Source organism: Trematomus bernacchii, unplaced genomic scaffold (assembly GCF_902827165.1).
Source record: "Trematomus bernacchii unplaced genomic scaffold, fTreBer1.1, whole genome shotgun sequence".
NCBI classification, from domain to species: domain Eukaryota; kingdom Metazoa; phylum Chordata; class Actinopteri; order Perciformes; family Nototheniidae; genus Trematomus; species Trematomus bernacchii.
In genome coordinates, this window is record NW_022987616.1 from 4,169,716 (window position 1) to 4,185,849 (window position 16,134).

At 41.9% G+C, this 16,134-nt stretch overlaps 2 protein-coding genes across 2 annotated transcripts; one reads left to right on the top strand and one right to left on the bottom strand.

The window, feature by feature from the left end:
• The first annotated feature begins 868 nt into the window (after positions 1-868).
• On the top strand, positions 869-5,633 carry amer2 (APC membrane recruitment protein 2). The gene is given in 2 exon segments (XM_034132511.1): positions 869-1,814; positions 1,816-5,633. Coding segments are annotated over 2 exon segments (2,046 nt in total). The 5' UTR covers positions 869-1,013; the 3' UTR covers positions 3,061-5,633.
• Positions 5,634-10,831: 5,198 nt separating this feature from the next.
• Positions 10,832-15,892, bottom strand: LOC117484079 (beta-1,4-galactosyltransferase 1-like). The gene is made up of 2 exons (XM_034132512.1): positions 15,509-15,892; positions 10,832-14,167 (listed from the first exon to the last, which is right to left on the bottom strand). Exons 1-2 carry the CDS (start codon positions 15,890-15,892, stop codon positions 13,499-13,501), a joined length of 1,053 nt encoding a protein of 350 aa, XP_033988403.1. The 3' UTR covers positions 10,832-13,498.
• Positions 15,893-16,134: the final 242 nt, after the last annotated feature.

Here is a 16,134-nt window from a genome sequence, read left to right on the forward strand (position 1 = left end):
TGTGTGTGTGTGTGTGTGTGTGTATATGTGTGTTTGTGTGTGTGTAAATTAAGTAATGCTTATAAATGCATAATGTTAAGCTAGTGTTTGCACGTAGCTTTGACATGACTTACCTCACAGGATGTTACAGTTTTCAAATCTACTAGGAAATTATTTAAAATAGTCATGTGCAAAACGTGTTAGAGTACTGGTAGTCATCTGAAGTTTTCCACTTTCATGACCCATTTTCCACAGACATGTAAGCAACATTAAATCCAAACTAATATGCAAGGAGTCTTTTTAATTAGCCATTCCATTACGTCTTATGATCCATTGCAAAAGCTCTTTAAGAAACATATTGAGCTCAGGTCTAATCCTTCATAATTCATCAGTGGATGTGTTATTTTGCTTACTTAACCAACACACTGAGATGTACACACACACACACACACACACACACACACACACACACACACACACACACACACACACACACACACACACACACACACACACACACACACACACACACACACACACACACGCACACACACACGCACAGGGATGTTGCACGTGTGGCTTGTAAACTGATGAGTAGTGCAAAGAGAAGAGCAAACAGTGCATTGGTGACAGGGAAGGTAGATGAAGAGAGGAGGAAGAGGATGGGGGAGGGTGTGGAGGACAGACACTGGCGCCCCGCCAACGTTGACGAAAGCTGCTTAGCCCACCCAGTTGCCATGGTTACAGTAAGGAGCAGGTCCTAGCATGTGTGTGTGTGTGACTGAGAGAGAGAGAGAGAGAGGGAAGGGGAGGGGAGAGTAGGGGAGGGGAGGGGAGGGGAGGCAGGCATTGAGAGAAAACCAGCAGGCAGGCGTTAGAGTAAGTCAGAGTGGGAGTGAAAGAGCACCAGACAGCAGGGTCGAGAGAAGGAGTGAGAGAGAGGGTGAGTGTATGTGTGGACAGAGAGAGAGGAGAGAGAGGCAGCTAGAGAGCTTGAGGCTAACGATAGAGTGGGAGCGATAGAGTGCTAGATAATGGAGCTGCAGTCGGAGTGTGTGGAGCCTCCTGTGGCCCCTCAGTGTGACCCCCAGCCCACAGGGAAGATCAACAAAGCTGCCTTCAAACTCTTCGGGAAGAGGCGCACCGGCTCTGGGATGGCCAGCTTCTTCTCCTTCAGGAACAAAGGGGCTACCAACAGCGGGAACAACGGGAACTCTGACAACGGGAATTCTTTGAATGGAAACGAGTCAGCGGCGTCGGCGGAGCTCGTTAGAAGCAGAACCCACGATGGACTAACGAGCTCTAACAACGATGCTGATGGACAGAGAGGGGAGGGGCTTGCTATCATAGAGGCGGGGCCGGTGAGGTCACTCAGCAAATCGCTAAGTTTCTTCTCTTTACTCCGACGAGGGAGTTTTAGGTCGAGTGAAAATGGAGGGACGGGGCTTTCCAGAAGAGGGAGGGGCCTAAAGGGCTTTTTTAGCAGCATGCGATGGAGACGTAAGGAAAAAACAAATGATGGCGAGGGGGAAGTGGTTGAACGGAAGCTGGAGAAGGATGGGAATGTTGCCGACTCTGAAAAGGTAACGGATATTACGCTCACCCTTGAACCCCCTCCTCATCACCAAGTGGATTGTGGGGATGCACGGGCATCACCCAACCCAGAGACTCCCACAACTAGTGTTACTATGACACCCCCACACTGTGTTGCCATGCCAGGGCCATCTGGTGAGCCAGACTCCCCCTTTCCTTACACACCCACTGACTCGCCGCTGCACCCCCCTATCCAAATAGCCAAAGCATCAATTTCCAGCCTCACCCCTTCACTCGCTACACCCCCCTTTGGATCGTTGCAGCACGGGTGACCCCCCCTCAGAACCTTCAGTGGACCGCCTCTGCTCTCTCCTCTTCACTGACGTCACGTCCCTCAAGAGCTTTGACTCTCTGACAGGCTGTGGTGACATTATTGCTGATGCTGAGGAAGAGGGGCCAGCGGGTAATGGGGGCAGTGGCACCAGCAGCAGCAGCAGCGGAGGGGGGAGTGTGGGACCAAGTGTTGGGAGAACTGTTGGTATCACCAGTGTCCCGTCTCGTACCTCCCCAACCAAACCCCCTTTACCTTCGCAGCGGATCCAACACATGTTCTCTGTTTCTGCGTGCTCAGTGCCTTCTTCCCTCCCCGCACGGGCCCGGGCGCCCCCCCCACCTCAGCAGCACCCAGCCGGCAGCGGCGTGGTGGCCTACATGGGCGGGGGGGAAGAAATGGCAAGTCCAGAAGGAGTGGATGATGCCGACATGCAGGGGCTCTGGCACATGCTTCCCTCCACAGGTGACAACTCCCCCGCTTTGCCCCGATCACACCAACCTTCCTCCTCCACCCCTACTTCCACGTATCCCCCCCGTCCCCCCTCCAGCTGTCACCTCCCCTCAGCCCACAGGAGCACAGACAGAAAGATCCCCCAGGTGAAGGCACTGGGCCTCAGTAAGATTCCAGTAGGGGGTGCAGCAGGAGGCCGGGCAGCTAAACCCCCTCTCCCTCACACACATGGCCGCCTACCCACATCGCCCGGTGAAAAAGAGCCTCTCAGTGATGAGGGTTACTGGGACACACCCTCAGCGACGCCCACAGCCACACCTGATGAGAGCGGGCTGCAGCGGAACCAGAGGATTGCTCTGTTACGCGACAGTTGCTCTGGGGACCACCTGTACGACTTCTACAATGACCCTGAAGAGGAAGGAGAGGATGAAGATCAAAACAGTACTCCCTCTCCATCCACGGAATACAAACTGAGCCCCAGCTCACCAACATCCCCTCCTTCATCCTCCTCCTCTTCCTCTTTCCAATCAATGAAAGGCAGCACCAGCCTTCCTCGGGAATCCAAGATCCCAGTGAGCAACAGACAGACCCCGCCTCCCCACTCAGTAAGCCAGTCAGCCCTCTCGTCTGTTCTAGAGGCTGAATCCCCTCCACCAAAGACCCAGGCCCCTCCGGCTCGCACCAGGATCCCTGTATCCAAGGTGCCCGTCCGTCGTTCTGGAAACAAACCTGGCAGCACAAAGGGAGCCGCCAACAAGAAGTAGCTCTTGTGGAATGGGTGCTTTCTCACCTACTAACTTGATGACCTGAGTGTACATCACTTCTGTGCTGTTTATGCAGAGCCAAAGGTTTCCCCAGACCAAGAAAAATGTTGAGCTGTAGAGTTAACAGCCTGTAAATTCCTCTCAAATCTTGAAAGCTCTCATTCTTTATGTGTTTTGGCTTATGACGGGTTAGGAGAGAATAAGTGGTTTTGTTCACTTGAGAAAGTCACGAGGAGACTCCAAAAAGCTGGGTTAACACTTCACGGCCCTCACTGGAACTTTGGAGGTTGACTCTTGACAATCCTGGTCTCGCAAAAGACACACATGCCTTGTAACTTCCTGGAAAAAAATCCTGACCTGCTGAAAGTTCAACTGCACTCTGCAAAACGAAAAGAAAATAAGCAGAGCACCTTTTATCTTTTACATTTTATTATGGAATTCCACATGGCATAATTGCTCATATGGAACTAATCAAATCAAAGGTTTTCCTGAGTTTGTCATCTTGTCTAATCTGTAACAAATTACCTCCTAATCCTTTGATATTAGAGCCAACGTTAAAAAAAATACCCTAGTCTGCATTTCACAGCCTCTGATAGTCTTGGACAGACTGAACAATATCCATGGGCAGGAATAACCCAGACATTTTTGTTTTGCTGTTTTGTTTTTTGCTTTTCGGAGAAGCTCTTTTTGAGATCTGGTTTTATTAATTACCTACTTTCTAGCTACAAAACCCAATTTGTTTAACATGCCCTGCAGAAGGCCACATGATATCCTGTGTTTTTTGGAATGGGAGACCTCCTCAGTTTTGACTTGTATTTTTATTATTATTATTATTATTATTGTGGATGGACTAAGTCTTGCATCTGGATCTCACTTACACCCTCAATCTCTGGGATTTACAACTGTTGATTTACATAAGGAAACTTGTAACACTATCGCAATACTCGACCTGGAGGGATCCATTGCACTGATGCTTCAACAAACACATGCACACACACATTTGCTATCCCTCTCCGCATGCAGTGCCCCACAAGGCACAAAGGTCAGGGAACATCATCTAACACTGAAGGACCGTACACACACTGTTCAACCTTGGCACTGTATTTGTAGCTACACTGGATGACTTTCTTCTCTAAGGACACATGCAAAAACAACCAGTTGTTTTTCTTCGTACTTTCGTCACTTGATTTCATATTCTTTTTATAGGTTTCTCCTAAAAGTCATACTGCTCAGATCTAAAACTGTGGCAGCTTCTTAATGCTCTGCTTTCTCTTCTAACACACTGTACAGGATGATGTGAGTGGGTTACAGGAAGAAATACTTTCTGTCAGCCAGTTTCAGGGAGACAGAATATGTCTGCAAGCTTTTATTTAAAATAGACTGTTTCCTGTATGAAAAGAAGAAGTAAAGAAAAACATTTGAGTCAGGTTCAGAGTCCTTCACCCATCCTCTCCTGGCTGTTCTACTAACGCAGCTGTGTGTGAATGTAGCTTGACATCATTGTAGATCATTGGTCAGCATATATTTTCCTCTGTTGGACTGTGTTCCTCTTTGCCCCTCTTTTGTGGGGGCAAGACAAATGGTGAAGTTTACTGTTTTCTAAGACCCCCGTGCTCGGAAAAATGAATACAAACCACCGCGTGTTGAGCCTCGCAAAGCGCCACTTGTTTTAAGAATGAGGGGGTGTTTTGCTGTGCTAAAAGGCCTTTGTCAGTGATTCAGTGAGACAAGTTACAGGGGGCAGAGTGTTCCCTACCCTTCAGTTAAAGAGAGGGGTTTTTGTAGGGCAAGACATTCGAGATCATGCAAGTTTCTCTACTGCTAACCACAACGGCACCAATGACACTTGAGGGTTATTCCAGTTCATGCTAGCTTTCCATCTCAGTAGGGATGTGTTGATTGATCCACAACACTGCTCCAGGTTCAGATATCGTTCATCCTCCTGCTGGTGTAGTGCAGTATGAGGTCATGAGGTAACATGATCTGCAGTAAGTGTGTTTCCCCGCCGTTAAAAAGGGCAGACTAAAGGTTATCTGGGCAGCAGAGAAAGACCATGTCAGTTCATATTTACCCTGCTTATAATTTGTTGTTTGCTATTTGTATTAAGTATGCAATCACTTTAATTCGCCATTCTTCGGATTGACAAAAGAATGATTACATGGAAATAGGGAATCAATGTAATGGGCAATTTAACTTAATGCCACTGTCACCAATCAATTTATATGAATGTTTTTTCAAGTAAAGACAGAGGAGGGAGCTATGAACTAAGGGACTTGTCATCATCACAGGTTAAACATTTAGTTTTGCCAACACTTCTAAGTATCACAGGGACAATGCAAACTGACAATGACATTTACCACACAGGCTGCCATATTGCCACCTTGCTTATTCCTTGAATTGTTCCCATTTGACTCTTTTCTTTCTGATTAAACATGTTATCCTTTCTGTTGTCATTCGCTGCGATAAAAAACACATTATGTTTTCCTTCTTTTTGTTACCGTCTGTCTGTACACAGTGCGAAATCTTTCCACTTTTCTTATTTAATGAATAAAATTGTTTGCGCTGACAGACGAGCTTCTGCCTCTTTCTGACCACATTTACACAAGAATCCATACACTTGTCAGAGGCTTTGTATAATTAGAGCAAAACCAGATAGAGATAGAGCCCCTCTCTCATCTACCCCCATCCTCCATCTCTCCTCCCCCCACATCCCGGTGGTTTAAATCCCCACAGAGTAGCTTGGGTGGGAGAAAGGGTGAGAAACAGAGACGCTTTTGTTGTGCAGCGTGTGCCATTTTTTGTTGTGGCGTCACACTTGGAGAGAGGGGCTGCTTGGCTTGGGAGTTATACGTTATCGATACACTTTATTGATTTGCTGAGATGAAAGCCTGATGGATGTGTCATTGTCTGCTGTTAGTCTGTAGTGGGAAAAGATGTATAGGACAAAGACAGACAGCTAATATGATGACAAAGACAGGCAGCTGATGCATGGTGGAACCCTTTGCACCTGTGAGTCCTGAATATAAATGAAGGGGGGTGGGGGATCTCATTGTTTTGAGGAATACACATATTGCTAAAATAAGCTTATATGTTATTGTGGTTTGGGTGCCCATGCATTTGTAGTGGGAGGAGAATTTGGTGCAGTGCGAATCCCCTTTGTAATGGTGCAGCAAACCCCCCCTCCCTCTCAATACAGCTCTCTCTCTCTCAGTGTCTGCACGCTGAGGTTGATGTAAAAGCCTTACGTAAGACCATAACACTCACTTGTTCCAGCCCACCAGATGAAAGCTAGTGTTGCTGACAGTGAGAATGGTGTGTGTGTGTGTGTGTGTGTGTGTGTGTGTGTGTGTGTGTGTGTGTGTGTGTGTGTGTGTGTGTGTGTGTGTGTGTGTGTGTGTGTGTGTGTGTGTGTGTGTGTGTGTCAGCTGATCTCATCACTAATCTCCTGCTGCTGCTGGATGTGGACCGTCATCATCATTGTGAGCCATGTTTGTGTCGGCCTGTGCATGTTTGTCTGGGTGCATACATCTGGTAAAGGGGAGGATTAAGCATGTGCAGAACAAAAAAGGTGTTATACAAGACACTGGAAAGACAGAACAAGGGAGGGAGTGAGAAAGAAATGAGGGGGGAAAGTGGGAGAACAAGATTTATAATGCGAGTTGTGTGAGGGTTTGTCTGGCCTTAGTGGTTTTATAGAAATCTTTTATCTAGCTGGTAAATATATATTTTGATGAAAAGCGCCCACAATTGGCAACAACAGCATGATGGTATGCAAAATGCAGTGTAATAGCAACACATGTAATAGCAACACACTCATATATCAGCTACCTGACTCAGTAATGTCAGTTACAGCAATTGTTTGTTTGCTAACATTAGTAAGTATGTGCTAACATTAGCTAGCGTTGGCTAACATTAGCTAGCGTTGGCTAACATTAGCCCCCAGCTATCACACCAGAGCAGAAAAGCTGAAATGGAAAAAGGGTGAATTTATGCTTACAGTATAAGTTTAACTTTTTATTTTTAAAGACTAGGAATGTGCTGTTTCTTCTTAAAGTTCAACCCAGTCTCACGGCATTTCGTGTTATAGTCACAACATTTATTTAATCTATTGATTCGTGTTCACCAACACGATTTTCGCATTTCTTTCGTGTCACACAGAACGATTTTAAAAGTAATGTATTTCTATTGTATTAGAATATTTGTTTGTCTCGCGTCCAGGAGAGAAGTTTAAAAGAAAGAGACTAAATGGCCTAAATCGTCTCTGAAAAGGTTCAAATTGGGTACTTTAATTAAATGGCGTGGTAAATGAAACAGACAAAGGTGATGAAGAGGACGGCTGCAGCTCTGCCTCTCGCTGTGGTTCCGGCGCGAAGTGTCTTGAAGAAGAACAGGGTTGCGTTCGAATACTCCAAAAAAACAGCTCCTAAGTTCTAACCCTATCGTCTATTCCTTGACCTCGGAGTGAAACGTCATGGGGTTAAGGGATAGTGGATAGGAGAATTCAAAAGGATTTAGGAGAAGAGACTGCGGCACTTTAGAGAATCCGACTGCACTTTCACTATCCGACGTGTTTATGATGCGCCAGCAGAGGTCATAAATGTGCGCCTGCTGCTGTGGGGAAACTATGGAAACTACAGTTTTCTATACAGCGGACTACAACATGGATGTTTAATAAGAACGAGGGACTACTGTAAACTCATCTAGAGACTCTGCACCGTGCTCTGATGCTGTTGTTTTATGCTTTATGAACGGGGACAACAGAGAAACATATTCTTCATGACCAAAGTTGGAATTGAAATAAAAAAGGAAAGTGAAACTTATGCTCGTCACCCTCTCCCTCCGGTCCACATTAATACAAATGATCCCAATACATATGATTGTATGAAAAGATCTTAAAATCAATACAAATGTATTTATTATAAACGTTAGTCCTTAACATCTATCACTGTGTATATCACCATTCAAACATCTTTTAAAAGTTGAACAAACCCCACACAGCTCAGTAAAGACTGTGAAATGTTGACTTTATTTGATCATTTCAGTAAAAACTAACGTTCATATTTCTCTTTTTGATTATAATACTGATGAACGTTCAAAACAAAGCACTTTGGCAACTTACCACATACGTTTTAAAATGCTTAATAAGCACCGTAACTTTCATGATATCATTTCTCGTTCATAATCGGTTGTTTCCGTGAACGGCCGACTGTTGTGTGACGGCAAATGCTGCGGCCGCAAGGCATTGTGGGGCAGCATTTTCTCCTCTCCTTTCGGTTAGGGAGGTCCAGTGGTTCCTAGGCTAAAGGAGGTTATAAAGGAAGTTTGAAACCTCCTTTCCTTTTAATTTAGAGAATTCGAACGGCACTTATCATGGCTGCCACTGAGGGACTTCCGGGTCATTTCACTCCGTTAGGAAGGTTCCTAAGCTAAATGGACTATTCGAATGCAACCCAAGTGTCCCCAGAGCTCCGTCACCTCTCCCTATATCTCAGTGGTGACTCCTCCTCATCAATGGCGGGCGGTGACGTAAGGAAGGAACTTCCCTCCTCTTTCTCATTGTCTTAGTTTCTCTGATTAGGTCATCTCTCTCAGAGTGAACCTTAAATGTATGTGTGATCAACAGACGCGTTTAGGGGGTGAGGTTTTGCGTACTGTGTCTGTGTATATCTCACTGTCTTGTAGGGTGAGATGGTTTTGCATACAGTGCCAGAGGGGGTATCAGCTGGCCTCCCAGAATGTTGTTGTAATGCAAATCTGCTTTGATGTCCTCCCATAAAGAGACCCTGTTTCACTCAGAACAGTACGCCCTCCTTTGGAGGGGACGTCATACTTGCAAATATAAAGATCCTTATTGCTTTCAATACGAACATTGTGTTGCTGTACGTTTGTCACCTAACTGATTATTCTCTCTAGACCCCAGCTGATTTTAAAGCTGCTACGACAAAGCTTACTGTGCGTTTGAACTAAATTACGTCATTGAATATTGATTTTAATTTCTAACAGTAGTATGTTTCGTGCCTGCACCACGTCTTTTTGTCCGGTTGGGTCTTGGAAGACCGGAAGCTGTGTGGTTCATAAAAACATTTTCTTACTCAATATCTTACCCTAAGCCTAATCCTAACCCTTTTATTTTAAATTGTATAATGTCGGAGTTTTTTTGCCGTCCGCGAGGAAAAGAAATGGCTCAGAGCCTCAGAATATTGAAATCTGTATTTTTTTAAATATTTTTTTCCTTCTAATTTGTTATTATTTGGTGCAGGCACGAAACATACCAATATAAATACATTGCTTCTAAAATTGTTCTGTGTCAGAATACTGAAATATGTATTTTTTTAAATCTCTTTTTCCTTCTAATTTGTTATTATTTACATTGCTTTGAAATCGTTCTGTGACACGAAAACAATGGGGAAATCGTGTTGGTGAACACGAATCAATAGATACATTTCGTGACTATAACACGAAATGCCGTTAGACTGTGTTGTAAAGTTACAGTCCCATCCTGTCATTATTTTGTCACTACTGTTCTTATTATATATGTATTATAATTGTGCTTCTTACCTAGAATCATTACTCATAATAATATCCCCCTGACGTTCAACAAGCTTTGTATTTCTTTAAATTGAACCCATATCCTTTTATACGCCCTTTGAAATACATACATAAAATCATACTCATAAATAAAGCAAACACAAGATATCATTACATTGTTGGACCACAGGAATCATCAGATTAACTATTTATTCTTTCCTTTTCTCTTCTTTGAAACCAATAAGTGGCGCCTACATACACACCCAACTACGCACACAGTACCCTGCATCACCGATTTCCCTGTAACGTTGCTAATATCGTATACACACCACACACCTAATATCTAATCTAATCAAATAATTACTTTTTCTTTTCATTCATTTGTCTTATTTGAACTGTATTGTCATCCTGTCATTTCACCCAATGTATTAAGTCATGTCTCTATTCATTCAGTGAATAAAGAAAGAAAGAAAAAAGAAAAAGTTACAAAGGCTTTAGTGTGCGAGGTATGAGTGATTATACATGTGGTTAATATGGAAAATGTCATCCTATTTTGCTGTGTTTACCTTTCCAGTATTTATTTTATGCACTGTCTTTGGGTGTCTTAAAAGGCACACAAATATTATTCTTTAAATGTAACTTTATTTAGCTACTCAGTACAGTTTAGCAGTAGATATTGATTGATAGTATACAAGATTATATGAATATAAACCACAAAGACACTGAGCTTCTCAGAAATACTTAATCATCCCTCTATGCAAGGATGTGCTGAATAAAAAATTATGTTGGAGAAAAATGGAGGTATGGAAAGAGTAGAGTGAAGGTCATACTGACATAACAAAAGAATTACATCATGAAGGGTTTCCTTGCCATGACGTGTGTGTGTGTGTGTGTGTGTGTGTGTGTGTGTGTGTGTGTGTGTGTGTGTGTGTGTGTGTGTGTGTGTGTGTGTGTGTGTGTGTGTGTGTGTGTGCGATGGAGCCCTCGGTACCATTCAAAAGCTGTACCCCACATTTCTCACGGCAGCCTCTCTACAGTCGTTCCCATAGTAACACCACTAGGTCAACCAATGAAAAGAGGGGGCTGGGCAGGAAGGAGGATGGGTGAGTGTTTGGGGGGTTGCTGATACAGTGTGTGTGAGACATGATTGAAGTTGAACTGGTGCAGTAAAATATGTATACAGAAAAACACACACACTAACCTACATGTTGAAACCCACATCTACTGTACTCAGAGACACGCATTAATTTAGCACAACCTTTAATGAACCACCACCAGAAGCAAGGAGAAATGCAGTGATTGAGATGTAATCATCGATACAGTGCTCTGACCTTTAGCACACATCCATAACAGGTTAATTTCTGATGGAAAAGTTCACCTCTGCATCCTCATGGGAAGCCCCTCGTCCTCTATCTGATACCACAGTTCCTCTCAGGGCAATGTTGTGCAATGCTTTCACTTATCAATAATTCATCAACAGGACGGATCTGTTTGGCACACATTTCATACATGCATTAAAGTGTGACGCTGCTGAGTGAAGCTGCATCACAGTCACACATTTACAACTGGTTTATACTAGTTCACCAGGAAATGACACATTTTGGACCTTTTGAGCACCAAAAATAAGAATTTGATTATGAGTTTTAAGATGAATGATGACAGGAGTTCCCTGTAAGGGTTTTAAGGTCAGGGGAATTAGATAATGGTCTGATACACAGGACAATGGCTTTGTTTTAGAACTAAATATTGAATTTTCATTTCATTTTAGCTGAAACCCTTGTGAGACACACAACTGCTACATAACCTGACAATCCAAATGAATTCCCTTAGTGAAAATGTGAATGTTATTATAAACAGCTCAACATAATGAACATCATAACAAGTGTGCATGCGCTCCAAAGTGTGTGCTGCACCTTTCATTAAATATATAATGTCAACACATTTCACATAATTGTATTAGCTTAGTTGAAACCAACAATATTAAGTTTAAATAAAAAAATAGGTTCAACTTTATATTATTGATTCAACTAACCTAATACAATTAAGTATATCTGTTGACATAATACATTTAATTAAAGTCAACGATTATGTTTGTTCAGTGTACGTCTTGCATCTGCCCTTCAATAAAAAGTATATCAACGTTTCAAACAGGTTACTCCAGCTCTTTAGGCTGAAGAGATGAATACTTAACTTCTCTCACTGGTGCCGAAACTTCTTTCCTTGGAGGGCGAAAACTGAAACATAGTGTGGGCCACATGGCTAAAGCAAACACTGCTAATATCTCAAGTTTCATTAACTGAGATGCTTTTGTCCATGTGTCACTGCCTCGCCCTTCTTCTCTTACATCACTCGCCACAAACTGCATTCCTTAGAAAAGTGTCCCTCTGCCTGCTCTGCGTTAAAAATGGGCTCAGATTAGGAAAACTATTTAACAATTAGGCATGCTATGAATTCAAAGAGCATTTCAAAATTGGATAAACAACAATTTAAAGGATCATTTTGATTAAACTTGCTCTAGAGACTGAAATGAACCCAATGTTTCAGTTCATCGTGGGGTAATTTTTATTTTTCACTAAGAGTGACTTTGATGTATTTAATCTCAAGTTATATCAAAGTCTCAGTCATCTAAAAGAACATCATAAGTAACTGCGGAAAAACTACACACTTTGAGCAGTGTGCTTTTTAAAATGGCTGTAAGGGTGTTTGCTTATAATTTACTCTGTTGATTCTTCCCATGCTTTCCCTTTGGCTACAGCAGTGTTTCTCATGCAAGCTACTGGATATGATCCAGCACAATTACAAAAGAAGCCTTACAGTACATGAACCCGGAAAATAAATAAATGCACTTCTCTAAAAAAACAAAACTGTAAGTGACACGCAGGAATTTGTAAATTGTTAGTGGGACGAATTGTTCTCTTTTAAGAATACAACTCTGCCTGCTGAGAATAAGGAACAGGGTGTAATAAACAATGCTTGTTTGTGACATTTAGGCTTGCAAGCACAATGTATGTTCACAAGCAAGCTCAGTGGCCACAAATGTCCTCACAGTTGTTTTAAAAATCTTTATAAAAGTTTCCAAAACATTGCTAGAGTTCACAAGACAAAGGCACAATCATCACATGCCATTAATAAAAAGCAGTAAACCCATCTTTCCAATATAAAGATAAATCAATCTGTTCATCCCCACCACTATAAAATATATTTACCCATTTTTGATTTCATCACACTTTCAAGTATTCACAGGATGCTACTACACAGCAAACTGAAGTATAAAAACAATCAAATGTTTGCTACAGTTAAGATAAATGTCTCAGTACAAAATCGTCCATTTAGAAAGTATTGTGTTGAATGATAAATAAAAGACCCTTCACCCGATCATTTGTCAACACATAATAGGTGACAGTGTACATCATTAATATAGGTCAAAATGGTAGTAAATTAAAGTTAAGTTAATCGTTTTTTACTCTTACCGAACAATATCATGATCATTTTATTTACTTAGTATTAGTAATGTATAATGTGGGTTATTTTATCATTACTTTGTGAAAGAGGAAGTATATGATAAACTGTATTTTACCTGATAAAAGACGATAACAATTACATTCTGATACCATTTGTAAACAATAAGATTGCACACATTATAACATCAATACCAAATACTACATATATAAAAAAAGTTATATTGTGTTCAACTCTTCTTAAAAAAACGATTTACTTAGGTTTAATCCACTGTCAATATACCATTTAACAATGCTGGCTATTACCTTCACATTTTTCTATTCAAAGTACGATTGTCATACGCAAATTGTACACACACACACACGCACGCACGCACGCACACACACACACACACACACACACATGATTCAAAAGTCAACAGCATTTCCAGTTTCGCAGGTTCCTCCTTCCTTTAGCTTGGCGGAGCGTCAATATCCACAGTGATAAATGTGTACAGAACATCCTTCACAATCTCCTTGACTGTGTATTTGAGGGTATTAAGCCCATCTTTATCCATGTTTCTAAAAGTTTGGCTCAGTTTACCCGGATTCTTTGGATTAACCTCATTGTGCAAGTCTCTCTGATGTTTGATCATCTTGTACTTTCCCAACACAGAGTCCGGTCGAGAGATGGACATCCCACGGTAGTAAATTCTCTTATAGATGTCATCGTCCTCACCCCCCCAGCCCCAGTAGGTGTTTGGGAAGCCATTAATCTTCAAGTATTGCTTCTTGGACAATGAAGAAACCCCGCCAAAGAACGTGTTGTAGGGTAACCTGAAATTAAATTTGTCCATAGCTACGGCCAAGTGTCGGGGAGTTTCAAAACATCTATAGAGGTTACGGTCATCGATGGGAACCAAATCTATGTCAGAGAAGACAAAGCAATCATAATCATATTCCTTCAGCGCTTCCACATAGCCGGCATTCATCAGTTTAGCCCGGTTGAACACTCCCTCTCCGTCCTGGTTGATAACATACACTGTGTAGTCCAACTGCTGTCGTATCAGTATGGGATGGAGATAAAACAGCCAGTGCTTCAGGTGCTCATGCCGATTTCTGAATGCAATGATGATGGCCACCTACACAAGTGAAATAAGGAAGTTTGCATTAATATAAATGTAGGGAAATCTTATCTTAAAGGTCCCTTATTATACTGTTTTCCATCAATATATTATTATTATAGTTCTCAGATATATACAGAACATGTCTCTGAAGTGTTTGGCTCCAAACACCAAACAGATCATTGCAGCATTACCCATAATCCCCTCTGTTTCGGCCCTGTTTCAAAAGTGCTGATTCTCTGTCTGTTACTTTAGATGAAAATAAGGAGCCCCTCCCCACGCCCCTCTGAGAGAGATTTGGTTAAAAAGAACACAATGGTGCTCTAGGAGGAGATTCAGGTGATACGGTGGGGGGTTAGGCCTACCTTGGTTGGTGATTGGCTAATGGTTACACAAGCCAAAAAATCGTTATGACATCTATGAAGTGGCCAAAATCAGGTTTTTATATATATATATATATATAAAAGAGAGCGAATCTTTTTTCCTAAAACTTTCAGAGTCTCTTTACACAGAGGGGACACATGTTGATGTAGAAAAGACATGCAAAAGTGGATTTTGCATAATAGGTGACCTTTAAACTTATAATTGTCTGTAAAATCAGTCTATGTACATATACGTGCTGCTCGTACATCCTGCTCTACGTGGCAGAAGTTCAGATGTATACGTCGAGCTGGCGGCACCAACTGACATGACAGATGTGTACCAGGGGTTTGATCTGCTTCATTTTGAGTTGCTACACTCATTTTTGCCCCTATGGATTAATACAATACACAATCATGAAACTGTGAAAAGTCCTCAGAAGGGGCAGCTCTTCTTTATTCTCTCATGATGGCTAGCATGCTCATTTAAGGAGACATTTACACAATACTTAACATTTTTTGAGCATTTCATGATTAGATTCTGACCATATCTTACATAATGCAGCTTAATGCAGTGAGTTTGCTACTTGTAAGGAAGCCCATATGTTTATTTTTTTACTTTTGATCTCATTATGATTTTTTGTATTTATTAAAAAAAGAGAAAATACAAATAAAAAAATAAAATAAATAACAGGTAAACAGTTACTTGATTCTAAACAGCTATAGGTCTAGTTAAAGTGACGCTTAAAAATAAACATATTTTAGCACATTAACATAACAAGAAAATACTTGGAATGCCCCAAAATGATAGGCATCACCTTAGTGAAAGTAAGGACATACAAGTTGGTGTTTTAGTCAGAATTCTCACATAAATATGATGTATATTACACACTTCAATTAAGTTTTGGCACCTCTTTTTTTGAAAATAGATTCCAAGTATCTAATAATACAGAAAACTGATCCAATATGTGTTCATTTGTCTCTCCATTTATTCTCATACCTTCTGCAGGGCGATGCAGTCTGGAGGCTTGTATCGTCCTCCCTCCTTCAGAGTGGGACCCATCTCCTTTTTCATATCATCCAAAGATCTTTTGCTATTAAACTCCACCACGAGGGGACCCACAAGATGCGGGGGGGTGTTAGGGCAAGGTTCCAAAGGCTTCCTTGGAGTGGGTGCCATCACTGTCTTTTCTTGGGTGAGATTAAGGGATCCATTCTTTGGTTCGTTGGTCCATTGAGGAACTGTCTTGTTTTCCTTCACTTTATCGTACGATTTTATAAAATGAGTTAAAGTGCTGTCGTTTCTAAAGTATAGAAGCACCATAAAACATGCCAGAGTGAAAAAAGCAAAGAAGCACAGGACTTTAAAGAGTTTTCTCAGCATGTTGCTACCCCTGAAGTTGAGTCCTGTACACTCATCGGCTCTCGAACAGCCCTTTCTTTACACTTTGCAAGTCAAAGGTGTTCCTAACAAAGAGCAGGTTTTATTTACCTGGGAGCAGCTTCCTTGTTCACGTCACCGGATCAGGTTAGCAACAACTCGTCAATAATTAGTCATACTAATTTGTACACACTTGTATGCTCTCACGTTTTTTAAAACAATTGTATGACTTGTTAATTGAAAGT